Source organism: Dromiciops gliroides, chromosome 3 (genome assembly GCF_019393635.1).
Source record: "Dromiciops gliroides isolate mDroGli1 chromosome 3, mDroGli1.pri, whole genome shotgun sequence".
Taxonomy (NCBI): domain Eukaryota; kingdom Metazoa; phylum Chordata; class Mammalia; order Microbiotheria; family Microbiotheriidae; genus Dromiciops; species Dromiciops gliroides.
Genome location: NC_057863.1, coordinates 266,900,075 through 266,920,475, shown reverse-complemented (window position 1 = coordinate 266,920,475; position 20,401 = coordinate 266,900,075). Strand labels below are relative to the sequence as shown.

At 39.3% G+C, this 20,401-nt stretch overlaps 1 protein-coding gene across 1 annotated transcript in view; it reads right to left on the bottom strand.

Moving 5' to 3' along the window:
- SETD4 (SET domain containing 4) overlaps positions 1 to 20,401 on the bottom strand; it is a 51,926-nt gene that overhangs the window by 21,615 nt on the left and 9,910 nt on the right. The window contains exons 3-5 of the mRNA XM_043996322.1: positions 19,421 to 19,516; positions 6,688 to 6,725; positions 2,526 to 2,614 (exon numbers count right to left, since the gene is read on the bottom strand). Coding sequence (XP_043852257.1) covers positions 2,526 to 2,614; positions 6,688 to 6,725; positions 19,421 to 19,516 — 223 coding nt within the window. The remainder of the gene's footprint in view (positions 1 to 2,525; positions 2,615 to 6,687; positions 6,726 to 19,420; positions 19,517 to 20,401) is intronic.

Genomic DNA, 20,401 nt, shown 5'->3' with positions numbered 1-20,401 from the left:
TTGATTTTTAAGAGGCAATGTAGTGTAGGGGAAAGAGCACAGGGCTTGGAAGTTCAAAACCATGGGATCAAATCCTGGCTCTGCCAATGACTATGTAAACGGACAATCCAATCTCTTTCAGAAGGCAATTGATGGATACTTTCCATTTCTATTTTACCCTGTGGTCTTGAGCAAGCTTCTTAAACTGTGGGTTGTGACTCCATATGGGATTGTGTAACTGAATGTGGGGGTCACAAAAAATTTGGCAACAGTAAAAGGTTTCTGTATACCTAGTTTATATAGCTATATACCTGGGGATGTATAAAAATTACTTGAATAAAAAGGGGTCAGTGAGTGGAAGAAGATTAAGTAGCCCTGGTCTGGAGTATCAGGGCAGTTTTCCTCGATGATTTCTTGAAAGATAATGTCTAGGCTTTTTTTTTTTTAAATCATGGCTTTTAGGTAGTTCAATAATTCTTAAATTGTCTCTCTTGGATACATTTTTCGGGTCAGTTGTTTTTCCAGTGAGATATCTATCTATCTTACCATACAGGAAAATAGGAGGGGAAGAGGAAAAGAAAAGGGGGTACTGATAGAAGGGAGGGTGGATTGGAGGAGGTAAAAGTCAGAAACAAAACTGAAAATGGACAGAGTAAAAGGAAAGAGAATGTAGTATAAATGGGGAAAATAGAATGGAGGGAAATATATAGTAATCATAACTGTGAAAAAATTTTACAGCAAATTTCTCTGTTAAAGACCTCATTTCTCAACTATACAAAGAACTCAATCAAATTTATAGAAATAAGAGTCATTCATCAATTGATAAATGTTCAAAGGATATGAACAGGCAGTTTTCAGATAAAGTAATCAAAGCTATCTATAGTTATATGACAAAATACTCTGACTATAGATTAGAGAAATGTACATTAAAACAACTCTGAGTTACCACCCCACACCTATCAGATTGGCTAATATGACAGAAAAGGAAAATGACAAATGTTGGAGGGGGTGTGGGAAAACTGGGCCACTAATGGACTGTTGGTGAAGTTGTATACTGATTCAAATATTTTGTGGAGTAATTTGGAACTATGCCCAAAAGGCTGGGCCTTTGACCCAGCAATGCACTCCTAAGTCTATATTTCAGAATAATAAAGGAGAAAAATATGTACAAAAATATTTAAAGCAGGTCTTTTAGTGGTGGCAAAGAATTGGAAACTTAGGGAATGTCCATCAAGTGGGGGCTGATTGAACAAATTTTTTATTTTGATTGTGATGAAATACTACTGTGCTATAAGAAATGATGAGGGGCAGCTAGGTGGCGCAGTGGATAGAGCACCGGCCCTGGATTCAGGAAGTTCAAATCTGGCCTCAGGCACTTAACATTTACTAGCTGTGTGACCCTGGGCAAGTCACTTAACCCCAACTGCCTCACCAAAAAAAAAAAAAAAAAGAAATGATGACCAGGATGCTCTCAGAAAAAGCTAGAAAGACTTACATGAATTGATGAAAACTGAAATGACTAGAACCAGGAGAACATTGTATATAATAACATTAATACTGTATGATGATCAATTATGAATGACTTGGCTCTTCTCAGCAATTCAATGATCCAAGACAATTCTGAAGGACTTATGATGAAAAATACTATCTACCTCCAGAGAAAGAACTGATGGAGCCTGAACACAGATCAAAGTATACTTTTTCTTTACTTTATTTTTCTTGTGGTTTTTTTGTCTGTGTTTTCTTTCATAAAGTGACTAACACAGAAATATATTTTGCATGATTGTATGTGTATAATCTATATCAAATTGCTTGTCTTCTCAATGAGGGAGGAGAGAATCTAAAACTCATTTTTTTAAAAAATATTAAAATTGTTTTTACATGTAATTGGGGAAAAACAAAATATTATTTTTTTTAATTTGGGATGGTGAATTTGTTTTTTAAAAAGAGAACAAATCAAGCAGCAATCAAAGAGTGTGGTCAATCCCAGACCCCATTCAACATTCCTCCATGTATATGAAAATGAGGAGGCAACAACCTAGATAAAAATGATCTTGCTATATAGAATAATGGGGGAGCCAGGTGGCGAAGTGGATAGAGCGCTGGGCCTGAAGTCAGGAAGACTTAGCTTCCTGAGTTCAAATCTATCCTCAGACACTAGCTGTGTGACCCTGAACAACTTAACCCCATTTTCCTCAGTCTCCTCATCTATAAAATCAGCTAGAGAAGGAAATGGCAAATATCTTTTACCAGAAAATCTCAGTTGGGGTCATGAAGAGTCAGAAATGCCTGCACAACAACAAAAAAGTGACTTAGTGAGCCTCGGTTCCTCATCTGTAAAATGGCCTCTATGGTCCCTTTCATCTCTAAATCTAGGATCCTTAGAATGAACTACTAGGAAACATCAGCTTTTTAAAATCACAGCTTAGTGTTGTCAAGCACTGCCCAATTTGTCAAATTTTCTAACCTGACAAATACACCAACTACTAAGGATTATTTTTTTTAAAAAAAACCTTCAGTATGGAAATATATGCATTATTACTTACTTGGTAATGTAATCTCCCAAGTAGCTTTTAATTACCGTGTCAGTAGTGAGCAGACACTTCTCAGGCAATGAAATAATCAGCTCTCCTGGCTTGCAAAAAAGAAACAAATTTAAAATCTCTCCTTCAAGAAAAATTTACCTGTAAAAGAAAGTCATTCAAACACACAGCCCTATCACTTAAGAGATATCACAGAACCAGCATCACTGGGTTAGAAGCCTAGTCTCAAAGAGCCCATTGATCACTCTGTGAGGTGTCAAGTTCTCTTCCTCCTCACCTTGATTTTATAGGCTAAAAAAACAGCCCCCACTTCCAGGATTTCTTCTGTAAGTACAGGACCTAGATGTGGTGAATGATTGGTACAGATGAAGCTCCTTGTATGCAATTTATTAGTAACTTTTTTTCCTGGGAGAATTCAATTCTACACACATTTGTTAAGTGCCAAAATATTTAGTTAAATCTTATGAAAATACAAAGATAATTAAGATAATTAAGAAACCATCGCTACCCTCAGGGAGCTAAGAGTTTAGTTGGGGGAGACATGGAAAGTACACAAATCATGAAAATAACAATTAGAATAGGAAAAGGCCTAAATTAATTTCTTTGTAATTACAATTTTACTTATAATATTTACAAGCCTAGAAGGAAGGAACCTTAGAGCTCATTTCATTCAGCCCCCTTGCACAGTTCTGTAATCTCATAAGCAAGTTGGTGGGCTGCTAGGGCAGCAGGAAGGAAGGGGGTCATATAGGCCCCTCAGCTGGCATGGACTTAATTAGCATGTCTTTCAGAGGGAAATGGACATGGAGGTGAGGCAGTAGTTGTCAACCTGGAATGTGTCATTTATGGAATGGCCCTGCTTTGGGCAAGAGAAGGACCAACAGAGAAAGCCACACCCCCAGGCCAGAGGTAGGGCCCAGTTACCTTATCAACTCAGAAGCTCAGAATTCATAGCTTTAGCACATGCCCATAAAGGACAATGGCTGCTGCCTAGTTAGACACTGAGGCCTCCATCAATATCCCCATGATTTTAGCTTCAAAGTGGCTAATGCTTGGATTGTTCCTCACTTCCCCTTAACACCAAGAAACTGAAGTGACCACTAAGAAGCAGAAGATGGGCGTGGTCTAGGCTGATTTCCTTGAACCTCTCTTTGTCTAAACCCTGAACAGACTTTGACCAGAGCCTACCCAGATAAGCCCTGCCCAGCTCCTTGCAATCTCCATGAGGTCTGTTTGAAGGCAGTTAAATATCTGGATATTTGCTCAATCCCCGCTCTACCAGGTGTGGGTAGAAGGAGGCTGTTCTCCTGGATTCCTCCTCATAGCCAATAAAAATTAGATTTTGACTCGAGCCCTCCCTGATTAATAGGAGATGAAAGTCCATGTGGTCTAAGTGAAGCCTCACTCCTCCTGCCTCATTTTCACATTAAAGGGTGGGACCTGCATAGCCTCAGTCTCAATCTCATTTCTATAATCAGCTATATCAGGTCAGAGGGATGCCAGGAGAGGCCTGGCCTCTTGCTCCCTGGGGGCCACCTCTTCTTTCTTCCTCATCATCATCAGTCCCTCAGCAGGATGGATGTAGCAAAACCCGTAGGATTCCAAGAGGGGAATGGACAGGGAGGCCAGGGCAGTAGCATCCCCACAACCTGGAGATAATTGCATCTGAATGAATTTTCCCAAGACCATTAGAGGACACAAGGATGTGGCTGCTACCCACTGGGACTCTGAGAGCAATTTTTTTTGCAGGGCAATGAGGGTTAAGTGACTTGTCCACGGTCACACAGCTAGTAAGTGTCAAGTGTCTGAGGCTGGATTTGAACTCAGGTCCTCCTGAATCCAGGACTGGTGCTTTATCCACTGTGCCACCTAGTTGCCCCCTGACTGTAATTCTATGATGTCAAGGGTACCTGTATTATTCCTTCCCACCTCTCCCATCTTCTCCTCCAAAGAGCAAGTGATAGAACACCCACTGACCTCTTACCTTCCCTCCACACATTCTCCCCAAAAGCTCTTCCCCACACTTCAGCCTGGAGACACTGACTGGTAACAATGGTCAAGCTCAGTAAACTAGCCTGTGGCCTATAGACTTCAGGACACCAGTCAATAAACAGCTACAGGAATAGAAAGGGGTATCCTTGATCCCCCTCTAACCACTATCCCTCATCCATCCTTTAAGGATCACTGTTCCCACCTCTTCAAAGGGAATAACAGAGCTCTCTGTAAGTTTCCACTGTGCCTATTGCAGGGAGGGCCCCATTTTGGACCAGGGACCTCAATGCCCTATAGCAGGAAGCTGATGCCATACTGTCTTCAGATGAAGATGGAAAAGAGGCAGGGGCTTTTCCAAATCTGGTGACAACAGCTCACCATCATGTGAACACAAGGAGAAGGCTAACTGGCTATTCGGAATACAGCAAGAAATATTGGGGATGGAATAAGACTAGCCTAGGAAGACACAAATGCTGGTAAGCCCCCTTGGGGTAAATGAATGCAAGGTGATCTTGGGGACCAGAAAATTAAAGCAGTCCTCTTTTTAAAAAAAAACAATCAGCCCCTTCCTTAAATACATGAGGAAATTAGACCTCTAGAGAAGTCAAGTTACTTGTCCAAGATCATGAAAATTGCTAGTGGCAGAGACTGGTTTAAACCCAGGTCTGCAGATTCCAGCTCCAACATTCCTTCCACTTTACCACACTGGTTCTGTTTCTAATGGTACTTAGGTGTCCAAAAGACACTGAATCATTCCAGGGATTTGAATCTGAATTATCAACAATGCAACTAATAAATTGGGCTGAGCAGACAGCCCAAGTCACAGCTACTATTGCAACTGGAAGCCCCCCAAATTTAAGTGCTGTTTTCAGTTTTTCTCAATGAGATATAAATATGAAAAGAAAAATATTTTAAGAAGAAAAGTCACTAAGGCACTAGAAAACACCTTATTATTTCATTTAAAAGTCAGGGTCTCAGTGGGTAGCAGCCATGCCCCTTATGTCCTCCAATGGTCTTGTCAAAATGACAGTATGAGAAGTAGTTAATAATTGAGTTCTTCTTTTATCTGTCTCCTATGCACATAAAACTCAACCTGTTTACCATAATTTTATAGTAAAACACAAAATCACAAAAAACTACCCACACTTTTACATGAAATAATAAGGTGTTTTCAGTCATATCGTTCCTCATATTTAAGTAAAAAAACCTGTACTCCATAAGGGGGCGGTTTTCTCCCCAAGCTGCAAAGAATTATATGTATTTATTTCATTGCAGAATGAATCCAAATAGGTCTTCATGAAGAAATAAAACCACATACTAATACTAGAACACATTTTTTTAAAATTATTGATACACTTTGCTTTTACAGTACCGATTTTCATTCTGTATCCCCCACCAAGAGCCATCCCTTTAACTAATAATTTTTAAAAGAGAAAAAATAGTCCAGCAAAACCAATAAATACATCAAAAAAGTCTAAGTGCGATGTTCCATACCCACTATCCCCCACATTAGCAAAAGAAGGGACTAAGTTTACTCATATTTCTGTCCTGTAGCTACTCTTGGTCATTATAATTTCACAGCATTGTTTCAATTATTGTGGAGTTTTTTTCCATTTACACTGTTATGTCATTCTGCAGTTCAATGTCTTTTTATGCTTCTCTGGATTCATCAATGATGTTTCTTACAACAAAATAATATTCCATTACACTTCTCTCCCATGACTTGTTTTCTTCTTTTTCTTTTAATTATTTTCATTTTAAACACTATTTAAAATTGAATGTTTCTTACAGCAAAATAATATTCCCATACATTTATCTCTTATGACTTGTTTTTTCTTTTAATTATTCTAATTCCAAATTTAAATACCAACTAAGATAAACCTTTCTATACACAAAGTAAACAGAAAAAGAGGATTATATAAAAAAAAACTGCAAGTTTGTATTATATACAGCTTTTCAAGTAAATTCAACATGTTATTTTCACATTTCTACCTCTTGCCTATGATTCCTACTAACCTTTCTTCTTCAACATACAAACATTAGGTATAACTGTGAGCAAATGAACTCAAAAATAAAAGGAAATACTTTTATTTAAACTACAAAAGTGTAAAATCTATAACTAGTTGGGGATTTTTTCCCAAAAAATTCAAGGGTGAGGAAAGCCAATACCAACCTGCAAGGATTTTACAGCCATCAGTCCTCTTCCTGTGCCTAAAACAAGGATATTGGGGGATGGGGGAGGCAAAATTATATTAACATTTTATCTCTTCAAGGTCCAGTACTACCATTCTAAAAGCAAAAAAGAAATCTTCAAAACAATGCACACAATATTATTTTAAAAGTTCATAAGGGTTTTTTTAAGGTCATTAAAGGCAGGGACCTTACAGGGCTCAGCATCTAACAAATTTTCTTCTTTAAATACTCTTCTTTACACTTCTCTTCAGCTTCTGACACTGCTGTCTCCTGGTTTTCCTCTAACCCGACTACTCTTTCTCCGTTCCCTTTGCTTGATCCTCACGGTAGGAAGAGGAGCAGGAAGAGTAGAAAGTAAAATTATGCACAGCTAGAACTTTCCAGAAATAGTAGTATGAGAAATGCAGTCATCATGGAGATGGGGCAAAGGAACTGGGTAAGGCAAAAGCCTTTCTTGAAACAGAGATGGCCAGATAGTCAACTAACAATTGTGCTTACTATGTGCCAGGAATTGTGCTAAACACTGATGCTACAAAGAAAGGGCAAAAAAAAAAAAAAAAAAGGTCCTTGCCCTTAAGGAGATCACAGTCTAATGGAGAAAACAACATACAAACAACTATGTACAAATAAGCTAAATATATATGTGTGTGTGTGTGTATGTGTATATATGTGTGTAAGTGTATATATGTGTATGTGTGTTTATGTATAAGTGTGACAAACTAGAGACAGGCAAAAAGGGTCTCAAAGACTCTAAGATTAAGGGCTGAGAAAGGCTTCTTGCCAAAAAGAAGACTTAAGGTGAATCTTGAAAGAAGTCAAGGAAGCTAGGAGAGAGAGAGAGAGATGAGAAGAAAGAGAGTCCTACACATGGAAATAGCCAGTGAAATACCCAGAGATAAGAGATATTCCTCCTGTGGGAGGAACAAGAAGGCCAGTGTCCTTCAATCACCAAGTACATGGGGTGGGAAGGGGTGGGGGTAGGGGTTAGAAGAAAACTGAAAAAATGATGAACTCGTGGCGGGAGGGGGGAGGGGTGCAGACTATAAAAAGGCATGAATGCTATTTATAAATCATAGCCTCAGTGTCCAGGAACACGAGTAACTTGTTTAAGTAACTTTTTCATGTTTTCAATATATTAGAGACCAGGCTTGAATCCAGATGTCCCTGACTCCAAAACAAACTATGTTAACACTAGTTTCAAAAGCCTCTCTGACAACAGATATAAAAACTGTTATTGTCTCTTTAGAAAAAGAAACAAGATAGGAGTTGCAGTAATTGTCACTCTGAGGTGCTCATACAGATAGATGGAGACAGGTGGAGAATTTGTGTTTGTCTTTGATCTATGAGATAATTATAAAGAAGACAGAAAGAATGTGATGAGAAACTTTTTCCTTGTGACCTGTCAACTGTTATTTGATGAAGAAACATTATAGAAAGAATTTTATGTCGAGTGAGTCTGGAGTGAGACTATTAAGAAAATGGATTGAGAAAAGTTGAAGAAAGATGGCTTTCCTATCATGGCTAGAGAGAAAGTAGAGAAGACAGAGAGAAAGAGGATAGAGAGAGCTTCATTCTTTTTTTTTTTTTTAGTGAGGCAATTGGGGTTAAGTGACTTGCCCAGGGTCACACAGCTAGTAAGTGTTAAGTGTCTGAGGTCACACCTGAACTCAGGTCCTCCTGACTCCAGGGCCGGTGCTCTATCCATTGCGCCACCTAGCTGCCCCCGAGAGCTCATTCTTGATAGAACTTTTTTTAACCTTTATCTTGTAAAGAGAATGAACAGTGTTACTGTAGATGGTTATTTGTTATCCCAAATGAAATAAATGGAGTGGGAGTGTGTCCTCAGAAATGAAGTAAAGGTGCTATTGACTGTGAAGGTTTGAGGTCATTCTTGCATTATTATAAATAATTATTTATCTGGTTATTGAATTCATTGTTATTAAAATTACTGTACATGTAATTTATTATTTATTTAACCTTAGATGATTAAAGTGTTTATTCTTATAGATTTCATTATTATTAAAATTACTGAGTATGCAATTTATTATTTATTTAACCCCAGGAAGTTAAAGGATTTATCATATAGAGATGTAACTACTATTGAGAAAGGTTTCTCCAGTTCATTAAATCAATAATATGTACTAAATTGTATTAATTCATGAAAAAAATATTCAAACATTACCCTGGGGGGCAGCTAGTGGCACAGTGGATAAAGCACTGGCCTTGGATTCAGGAGGACCTGAGTTCAAATCCAACCTCAGACACTTGACACTTACTAGCTATGTGACCCTGGACAAGTCACTTAACCCCAAATGCCCCAGGGGGGAAAAAAAGAAAAATAAAACAAACAAACAAACATTACCCTGGGTTATCATAGAGCTTGAGACAATAAGATTAAATATGGGAATGAAACAAATAGCAGGCTGAAAGGTGACCTATAAGTGACTGGGGCAGACCCCCAAATCCTTGCTATATACAACATCAGAAGTATAAAACTTAGGGCCAAAACAATGTGGGAGCAAACTAGATTAAAATGTAATTAAGAAATGCTTAATGAAATAAAGATACAATATAACATAGATAAATCTGTAGTTTTCTAAGTCAATGTGGCCCACAGGAATCAGTTTCTGTTCGTATCAGATACCACTGGACTATATCATGTTGCTTTTCTCATGCTGAAATGTCCATGAATGAATGAATTTCTAAATTATTTCAATTACATTTTTTAATGTAATGTTTTAGAATGGAAAAACACCAACCAACATTCTTTACTGTACTCCTATATGTTAATGGTTCTACAATCTCCTTGACATAGATATCCCATCCAACAAAGGGGCCTGCTACCAATCCATGCCTACAACCCAATCTTTACAACCCTTATGTCCTCCCATTAACCTGCTCCAGAGGATCGATCAAAAATGCTGGGCAACTTCCTTTTATTCTCTCCACATTGCACGGATACCAATGGAACACTCAGACTACCCAGGGCTTATTACTGGCTCTCACTATATAACTAGGTAACTTTTCTGCTCATACATTAATCTACCCTTCCAGTTCTAAATTCTAGACTCTATGAAAAATATCCCTTGGAGTTTCTGATATTATGCCTTATATCAGCAAGTCTGTGATACAAATTGTTGATTAAACAGGGCTAAGCACAAAGATATCTTTCTCTAGAGTCACAGCTGCCCAGATACTCTTCAGACTCAAACAACTGTAATTATACCTAAGGGAATTATTATACAGTCCACAATGTTTTCATTTTGTCCATATCAGACTGTTACATGTGTTCCCTTAAATAGATTCCTTTTCTCTAGCATCCTGCAGAAAAAAAAATATAAAGTGTATGGGATGATGGGTTTGAGTCAGTTTAGACTTTGAGGATGGGGTCTGGAAAGTACCCAGCCCCCAGTCTCTGTCCCAAACAGATGGGGGCTCATCCGGGATCTCTTTGGGGATCTTTGGAGACTCCCAGGAGCCTGTCCTGCTGAATAATGATGTCCCTGCTGAGTTCAGCAGGTTCGGGGGTCTGGCTCTTGGTGAGGCTTCTCAGCATCCACACCCGGGGGGAGAGAGAGAAAGAGAAAGAGAGAGAGAGAGAGAGAGAGAGAGAGAGAGAGAGAGAGAGAGAGAGAGAGAGAGAGAGAGAGAGAGACTTAAAAGCCAGCCAGAAGCAGGGGTGCTGACTGAAGTAAGAAGTATCCGGATTGATTTGGTCACAACACATGCAGAGACCCAGATTGGTGAGTAGGCTGGGTGACCATTCAGGAGGACTTCTTTTAGGGAGAAATCAGGATCTCCTGGTTATAGGGGGATTTCTATGAAGGGGTTGGACTTGAGTAACCAGAGTGTGAATGTGTGAATGAGACATGCAATTGAGCATGAAGCGAGAGGGAGTCCTGACTCACAGTTCTCCTCTTCTGCAAGGAAAGGAGTCAGGGAAGGACGAAGCAGTGGTGTATGAATGCACTCTGGTAGGTAAGTGGGTATGGTCTAACCGGTAGTTAGGAAGAAATAGGGAACACCTAGTTATAACATCCTAAGGCCTGTTGAGTTTTCAGGGTTGAAAAGGTCTTGAAAAATTTCCTTGAAATCCTTAGTGCAGTCTCTTATATTGAAGGACAGGAAGCAGAGGAATCTAGAGATAAAGACGTGGTCTGGCTAAAAAGAACTTCTGAGTTATTTTAAAGTTGTATTGGGATCTGGGATACTGTGATTTGAAACAGCAACAACTACAACAAAAAAGAGATAATGAGAGAATTTTAAAAGGGGCCTAGTAAAATTTGTTATTATAACTGGAATAAGTTATTTGAATATTTTCTTTTTGGTTTAGAAGAAGCTGAAATTCCTCCCCACTGCAAACACTTTGGATGAGAGAGAAGGGGAGCAGAGATGAAGTTAACTTTTCTCAACTCAATCTTGAGAAATTCCAATCTTAAAGGTTCCTCTCTGACATTGAGGATTAAATACAAGAGATATATGTAGCATTTGAAAGTATTTTATGTCATGAAGGGTTGGTGAATATTCCTTTTCACAGGATAAATTTTAAGCTGTTTCTTAAAAAGGGAAGAAGATACTTTCAGGATATAATGTGTAACACGTGTAATTTAGAAGGGTTTCTATCTTATTTGTAAGCTAATTTGTTGCAATGGCAATTTGATATTGATAACTATCATGTCCAAACCTACTGTGAGTTGTGAAATTCTATTAATTAATGGAAAAAGCTTTTCTGGAATCCTGAATATTTGAATATTTGGGTTTCATTCTTAAGGTTTGGTGTATATTTCTATTATGAGAGTAGACAAAGTGGAAGTTTGTTATTGCAAGATTGAATCAATTGGTTATTGAATTAATACTAGACCATCTAAATAACTAGTAAGCTATGAGGAAGATCTTGCTGTTTTGATCTGAATTTATTGGCACTAAACAATATTGGTGTCTGAACTCATCATGTATGACATGTTAATGAACAAGAGTAACTTATGAGCTATCTTATATCGCCTTAATGGGGAATCTGAGTTTACTTATGTTGTTAATTAATTGGAATTAGAACATGTGTAGAAACACATGCAAACTAGTTGTCACTTTAAAGATGTTCCCATTGTTTAGGAAATTCGGAGGACAGTATCTTATGTTTAACACCTAAACCCGTTTTACTATGTGCTATTGTGTGGCACATTTTCTAGTTTGTTCCCAGTGTGGAATTTGGGATTATTTACACTCATTTCAACCATTGCTTGTTATTGAGCATCTTAAGGCAGATTCATTTGTGCAGTACTAACCTAGGGATGAAAAACCTATTTAAGTACAAGTATAGTTAATACTTGCTGTCTAGGATATGTGATCCTTGAGAAGTGAATTCACTTTTAGTGCTGGTTATTGGGACTTGCTATCTAAGATATTATGAGACTATTAATCATTTTTGCTCTGAGTCTGACTCCATTTATGACTATCAAGGAATGGTGAGCCATATGATCCATGATACCAGCAACACTATGGGGTTTTTACATGTGTACACTGCAGGTGGATTCTCTTGGGAAAGGCTGGGAGACCAACTGTTTGGTAAAGGCTGAGGTAGGTGTCTCCTGACTAGGTTTCCCCAAATATTACATATGGAATATAAACTCTCCCACCTGGCTGATGTTAAGTCTGACATATTGCATTGGCTATCTACAAAACTTCTACTGGGAGCTGGGAAGCACTTTCCCCTCAGAGCTTTGTTCTTTTTCTTTTATGGCAAGTTCCTATAATCATGTCACTTGATAAGCATGAACACAATATTGTCTCTTCATCCCTAGATTAATACTGTAATATCTGAGTGAGATGCAGGTATAAGATTCAAGATTTGGCTTAGAAATTCTAGTCTCTTTCAGAATCTAAACAACTAGAATGTATAAGCATTTAGCATTATCATCTATCTGTTATTAGTTATGCATTTTAAAACTGAACCAGTGGGGCGGCTAGGTGGCGTAGTGGATAAAGCACCGGCCCTGGATTCAGGAGTACCTGAGTTCAAATCCGGCCTCAGACACTTAACACTTACTAGCTGTGTGACCCTGGGCAAGTCACTTAACCCCAATTGCCTCACTAAAAAAAAAAAAATTAAATTAAAAAAAAAAACTGAACCAGAGACATCTCAAGCCTGTTTCAAGAAAAGTGGAGAAGGGTAGATTATAGAATGTTTTGTTATATCTATGGAAAGATCAACTATAAGTTTATTGTGTAATGGGGAAACAACATCTGCCTGTAGAACATGTCCTATAATACAAACATGGTTTATTATGGACAACTTATTTGATATGCACTGTTTTGAAATTAATTGGTTAAGTGTCATCCTAAGTCTTGGTTATCCTAAGTCTAAGTTAACTTGGTAACTCTTATGTAAGTTCATTTGTGGTCATCTTCTTACAAAGGTATTTTGTAACCTAAGTTTTATGTGAGGATTAGATCATCAACAATTGAGTGAAAACTTTTGGAGAAATAAAGTGAAATGGATCTATATGTAATTTGGAAAGATTTAAGGGTTCTGCCTTCTGTGGCATTTTGATTTAGGTTATATGGCTTGCATGTAGCAAGGTAGTGGTGACCCTTTGATCTGTTGTTAATAATGTCTGTCAGATACAGAATTAGATAAAGCTTTGAACAGCATGGGGAATTCTTGACAACTCTCACTGGATGAAGGACACTTGTGAACGGCTTTTCACTCCTGAGGCAGGATCCTGGGGTTCCTGGACCCATTTTCTTAGTTGTCCTTTTTAATTTTTGGTCTTTGTCTCTTTAACCTCTTGATAGTTTGTTTTATATAGGCTCAAGGCTTTCAGCCTTATGGTAGCAATTCCAGCCTATATACCTCTTCACCATCTGGACCAGGCCTACAAGGATTTCTGCTCCTTCCACTACCAGCTCTACACACATATTCAGCTTGAAGCAGTTACAGAAGAAGAGATCTTCGCCCTCTTTTCCCTTAGCTACTGGAAATAAGGGATGGGGAAATGTAGTGGTAGCCTGGTGGGCACAAGTCCAGTTGGGGATGCTCAGGCCTGGAAGGGGTCAGTTAGAGATTACTCTCTGCTTGGAAAAAAATTGGGAAACAGTTGTATTTGCTATTAAAATTTGTTTTGTAAAAGGTTCTAATAAGGACAGCTGAGATCCAAAGATGAAGTTGCTAAGTGAACGGACATTGGGAACACATCACTGAAATTACAAAGAGACTTTAAATCATGTTTATTGTTATAACATTAGTAGTTATTGACATCAGTTCCTTGTGTTACATCTGGGAGTTGTTACCAAAAATATGATGCGGATAGAATATTTCAAGGAAAAACCAGTCTTGAGAGGACATTATTGGATTTGTGACCAAAAACTGCTTACACATCTTCCCAAGAATTGGACAAGTATATGGTAGATTGGATAATTAGGTCCTAATTTACCTCCTGAAAGATACCTATGGGACAGGATTAAGTATTCAGTTATAATTTTTAGAGTACTCCTTATACTTGTCCCTGTTTAGTCCCCTGCTTTATAGGTTTGATACAACATACAGTTCAACAGATGCACCTGACGGTGACCCAGAAATTCACTGAGAAAAGAGCAAAGACCCTGATTCTGAAATTTCACAAAGGAGAGGCTGGTGATGAGTTGAACTTGGACCAGTGGGCTGAAATCCTGTACAACTGATGGGTGAAGGACTCAAAGCCAGTGACTCAAATCCAGTAGATGCTCTCTGAGCAAAAGAAAAAGCGGGGTTTGTATGGGATGATGGATTTGAGTCAGTTTAGACTCTGAGGATGGGGTCTGGAAAGTACCCAGCTCCCAGTCTCTGTTATGGTCAGTTCTTTCTCTCTCTGCCTATGGTTTTGAGTTTTTTTTGGTGAGGTAATTGGGGTTAAGTGACTTGCCTAGGGTCACACAGCTAGTAAGTGTTAAGTGTCTGAGGCCGGATTTGAATTGAATCCAGGGCCGGTGCTCTATCCACTGCACCATGTAGCTGCCCACTCTGCCTAAGTTTTATTGCTTGTCAGTTCCATTTGCCCCTGCTTATTGTCAGCTCCGTCTTAGTTTTACTGCCTGTAATAAAAATCGTGTCTCCGGCCTGCCTGGTACCTATCTTCCCTCCGTGTCAGACCCCAGTCCTTGTCATGGATTAATTGTGACCAGATAAAGCTATGTTTCCTGCCTCTCCCTTTTCACATTCCTAAGCCCGATACCACTACTTACTCCCCCCCCTTCCTTCTTCCCTCGGTTTAACCTTGTTCTCCCCTCCCCTTTTCCCCCCTTGTTCCTGGAACACGTATACATGTCTCTACACATTGATCACAAGCTAAGCACGCACCCTGGGTGAAACAGGATTGGATGTTAGATTGTGAGCTCACCCAGTGCATGTGGGGACTTCCCACCAAAAAAATTCCTATAAAAATCCAAAGCATGAGCCTCTTATTGCGGTCCTCATGTCTTGGTATTGAATTTCTTGGTATTGAGGTCGCCCATTCTCATAAGCATGTAATAAATCAGTCTCTGCTTGACTTGGTGGTCTCCTTGAGTTATCTGGGTAAACTGAGGCAGTTTGTCCCAAACATAAGGTATAACAGGCATGATTTGCTCTGGCTGGCTTCACTTTCTTTAAGTTCACATTATTTGCTGAAGCAGACAAAATTTGAAGAGTTACAAACATCTGTAAAAATCCAGAGAATCCCTAGCCTTTATGCAGTTTAAACTGCTGGGTGTAATAGGCTAGGCCTCACTCAGGCTGGTCCCTGGGTAGTTTGGGTCTGAAATGACAATAAAATGCATACATAATCCATCTAAGTTAACAATAGGAGCTTTACTTAGCCAGAGCACAACAAGGGCATTCAGAGCATGGAAGGGATGTTCATCTAGGACAAAGCACTGGTCCAGCCAAGCAGTTTCCTAGGGTTGTAATGCTTATGGTCTAAGGTCTGAAGCCTCAGAAAAGAACTCCATTCCCTCTTACATACTGTTCTATACCCAAGTGACCAAGAAGCTCTGTCAATGGCCCCAGCCTAAGTCTTCTGAGACAATTGGACATCAAGGCCATAGTTTCAACTCCTTTTAAGGAAAAACTAATCTAATCCCTAGCTTGGTAAACTGGGTCGCAACCCCATAAGGACTCATGTAACTGAATGTGGGGTCACGAAAAATTTGCTAACAGTAAAAGATTATGTATACCTTTTTTATATACATACACCTGGAGTCAAGTAAAAATTTCTCAGATGAAAAGGGATCAAAAGAAGAAAAAGTTTAAGAAGCCCTGATCTAATTTGCATTGCATGGAGGGAGGGGGAAGAGAGAGAAAACTAAGACAGGGGACCTAGGACAGAACTCCCACCACAACACTCAACTTGCTATTATTCAAGACATAGAGGGTAATGGGCATTGGCTCCTTTCCCAAGAAAACTAACTGAAGTTATAGAGAATCTATAAACACCCAACCAGCATAAAAAGCTTAATTTCATTCCATCCAGTCCCTGACCAGGTACAGGGTCTATCTTGCCATCTAGTCTGCCACAACCACCTTCAAGCCAATTCCCAAAAGACTAGCCCTAAGCACCCTAAGCATGGGCATAACCTAAGCCATAGTCCTGGACCTTCTCATCTGTCTCTCCACCTCTTGGAACCAACTCCCATGAATTTAACTATCATCTGTGAGAAAATTATTAATAATAGGGTGTTTGGGGAACTCAGAGACCCCCCCCCATCACCACCACCACACACACACACACACACACAGGAGCTCTGGCTGTTTTTGCAGGGCCAGCCCAGAGTCAAGAGAATTTCAAAGGAAATGTAGATGGAAGTTCCTAACCAACTAAAGGAAGTTAACTAACTTAAGACCACCTTCAAGTCAATCAATGAACTTTAATGTTACTGGCCAATTAGTTTGGATCAAAGTGGAGTAACCCACCTCTACCAGAGATAAGTTAAAAACCCAGAAGAGGGGTCTCTCGTTCTCTTGGCACACTCTTCCCTCTCCCACACTGCTCTCTCTCTCTCCTCTATCCTAGGGTTTCTGATCTTTCTGAGCCATATGCTCTCTATCTTTACTAATATTGAATATGCTTTAATAAATGCAAAACGGGTGCAACAGCCTCTAATTTCTAAGTAACAATATTATAAACCCCAGCTAAATTCCTTAAACTTGGGACAATTATAGGGCAACCCCATAAATTTTTATTTGCCACACATCCCTTTTACATGATTCCCAGCACTATATAACTAGCCTTCATCTCTTTCCTGAGCTTCTGTCCTACACCTCCATCACCACCTAGATCACCACAGGCATTTCAAGCTCAATATGTCCAAAAGACAACTCATTATCTTTCCCCTTAAACCTATCCTCTTCCCAACTTCCCTCTTCCTATCAAGGGCACCATAATTCTTCCAGTCACCCAGGTTCTCAACCCAGAAGTCATCCTTCATTCTTATTTCTAGGCAGTTAGGTGGTGCAGCAGTAAAAACACTGGGCCTGGAGTCAGGAAGAACTGAATTCAAATCTAGCCTCAGATTTTTACTAGTTATGTGACTAGTTGAGTAACAACTTCTGCTTCAGTTTCCTCAACTATAAAGTAGGGTTAATAACAGCACCAACTTTCTAATGGTGTTGTGAAAATAAAATGAAATTTTATTTGTAAAGTGCTTACCTGGAACATAGTAGGTGCTATGTAAATATGAGCTAGTATCATTCTCTCTCACCTCCATCTATAGTACCTGGAACATAGTAGGTACTGTGTAAATATAAGCTATTATTATTCTCTCTCACCTCCATCTATGGTACCTGGAACATAGTAGGTACTATGTAAATATTAGCTATTATTCTCTCTCACCTCCATCTATGGTCAGTTGCCAAATCTTGTCACTTCTACTTCTTCTATATCACTCACATGCAAACAGTTATCCCTACTCACAAACATATCCCTACTTACATTCTCCTGGACAATTTCAAAAGCTTCCTAATTGGTCTCCTTGCTTCCACCCTCCTCCCGCTACACTATCACCCACAGAGCTGCCAAAATAATGTTCCTAACCATGTCATTCCTTTTCTCAAGTAGCTGCAGTGACTTTAGGATGAAATATAGATTCCTCTGTTTGGCATTTAAAGCCCCTCACATTCTATTGCCCATCTATCTTCCTAGGCTGATGACACATAACTCTCCCTCCTATACTCAAAGGTTCCAACCAAACTGACTTCCCTGCTGTTCTGTGGCGAACCCAGAGGGCTCTCTGTCGCCTCTCTGATTGAGTTCCCCCTCCCCAGGCTTGGGCCATGGTCACTCAGGCAGCAAGTCTCCCAGGAAACTTTGTGGTCAAGGCCTGAATTCCTGAGACAATGCTTGGCTGGCCTCCCAGGGGTCCAAAGTCTCAGCTGTATAAACCTCGCTCTGCCTAAGCCTGGAACAAGTTCTGCCAGGTCAAGGCTGAAAGGTTGAAAAATTATTCCTATTCTCTTAGAATTATTCTAGCAGAGACTCTATTTGAATTTCTTTATGGCTTTCTGCTATAAATACTGAGCTATCCTGGATAATAAAGCGCATATAGTTTATCACACATGATGTGGTGCTGACGTGTCAATGAGTAATCATCTCTGATCCTCAACTTCCATCAAGGGAATTAAGCCCGCCACCCTGACACTGTTCCCTGACATTTCATAGACCAGATGCAACTCTTGGCAGAGGCTGCCTCCCTATGCCGAGAATGTTCTCCCTCCTCATCTCATTTTTTGGAACCCCAGGGTTCATTCACCTATTCTACTATGTTATGGAAATGCCCATTTTATTTCTTAAGTTCAGAATAAAATAAATAATTTTTAAGAAGCCTTTTAGATTCCCCCAGTTTTAAATGCCTCCCTATCCCCAAATTACTACAAATTTAGTTTGTATGCATACCATACCTGCTTTCTATGACTATGTTCTAAACTTTAAGTAGAATTGTAAACTCTTTGAAAGAAAGGATTATCTCACTTTCTTCCTCATACCCCCACCCCCTGAGCAGATAATAATCCGTTATTATTAGGAGATGCATAATTAGAGTGTATTGATTCTTGACTGATGGAAAGGACAGCATCTGAATTCATCTCCACCCAATTTCTCTACAGTGACATAGAAACCTTTTCACCCTGGAAGCTCACTTCACCCCTAGACTACTCACATTGAAAGTACCCTCCCACCCCGAGACCTTTTACTCTGGCTGGCTGGCTCCTCCTAAAACCTCAAGAAGCCCAGGTCAACCATCTCTTCATTTCTTCCTGGGCTGCACTGCTGACCCATTTCAAAGGATTTTATCATGTCCCTCACTAGGCACTTTCACCTATCCCCAGTCCCCTCCTCCACTTCTCATTACAATGTCAGTTTCTTGAGAACAGAGACTGTCTTTCTTTCTGCTGGTATCTATTCCCAGTGCTTAGCACAGTATCTAGAACATGGTAAGCATTTTTTTTTTAAGTGAGGCAGTTGGGGTTAAGTGACTTGCCCAGGGTCACACAGCTAGTAAGTGTTAAGTGTCTGAGGCCAGATTTGAACCCAGGTACTCCTGATTCCAGGGCCGGTGCTCTATCCACTGTGCCACCTAGCTGCCCACATGGTAAGCATTTAATTAAAGTTCGTTGACTACTCAGATAAATCTTTAATGGTTTTTATAATTCATGTCAATGCTTCCCTTCCAACAAGAAACAGAAATCTACTTTTACTACAAAACCTTACCTGAAAATCTTGTTGGCCTTAGGTTATAATCTTCAAATTTCCTTTCTTTCAGCCACTTCCTAAGTTCTATAAATTCCGATTTGTGGCTCTCACTCACTACAAAAGATAAGAGAAAAGTAACAAAAATGATAATGTAATCAAACAATACAGCTTTTTATAAAAGGCGTGGAGTGCTGTCCAGGAAAGAAATAAGGAATATAAAAATATGTAAAAAACATACTCCTCACTTTCAGTAAGTTCACAATCTAGATGGAGGAAACAAGGCTAATTCATAAAACAATTACAGAATAGTTAAGTGCAGATTGTGATACCTAATAAAAATGGTAAGAACTCGAAGAAGGAAGAGATCAAAGTGCATCTACATTTTTTAAAAATAAAGCTCCTAGGAGCAGCTAGGTGGCGCAGTGGATGAAGCACTGGCCCTGGATTCAGGAGGACCTGAGTTCAAATCCGGCCTCAGACACTTAACACTTACCAGCTGTGTGACCCTGGGCAAGTCACTTAACCCCAATTGCCTCACCAAAAAAAAATAATAATAAATAAAAAATAAAGCTCCTATATTCAGGCTAAGAGAACGAAAATGTACAATTTCAAAACTGTGGCAGCACTGCTTAGTAGACAGAAGCCCAGACTCACAGTCAAGAAGACTGTGTCCAATTTTCCCTTCTCATTTAACTGATACTGGCTAAGTTATTTGAGACAGTCACTCTTAGTGCCCTCAAGAAATTCTGTAAGACTAGAAAATCTATCTGTATTGAGAGAGGGCACTTCCTCACTGGGAGTTCTCTAAATTAATGAGCTCACAAATACAAACAAAAAAAGTTAAGCTTAGTTTTGAAGGATGAAAAACATTTTATAGGTAGTGGAGAAAAAAAGAAGACATTCTAAGCTGTAGGAAACAGTATGACTGACACACAAGTAGAAATGAAGACATCACATTTGGATGACAAAAAAATACAGCAGCTTGACTAAAGTTGAGTT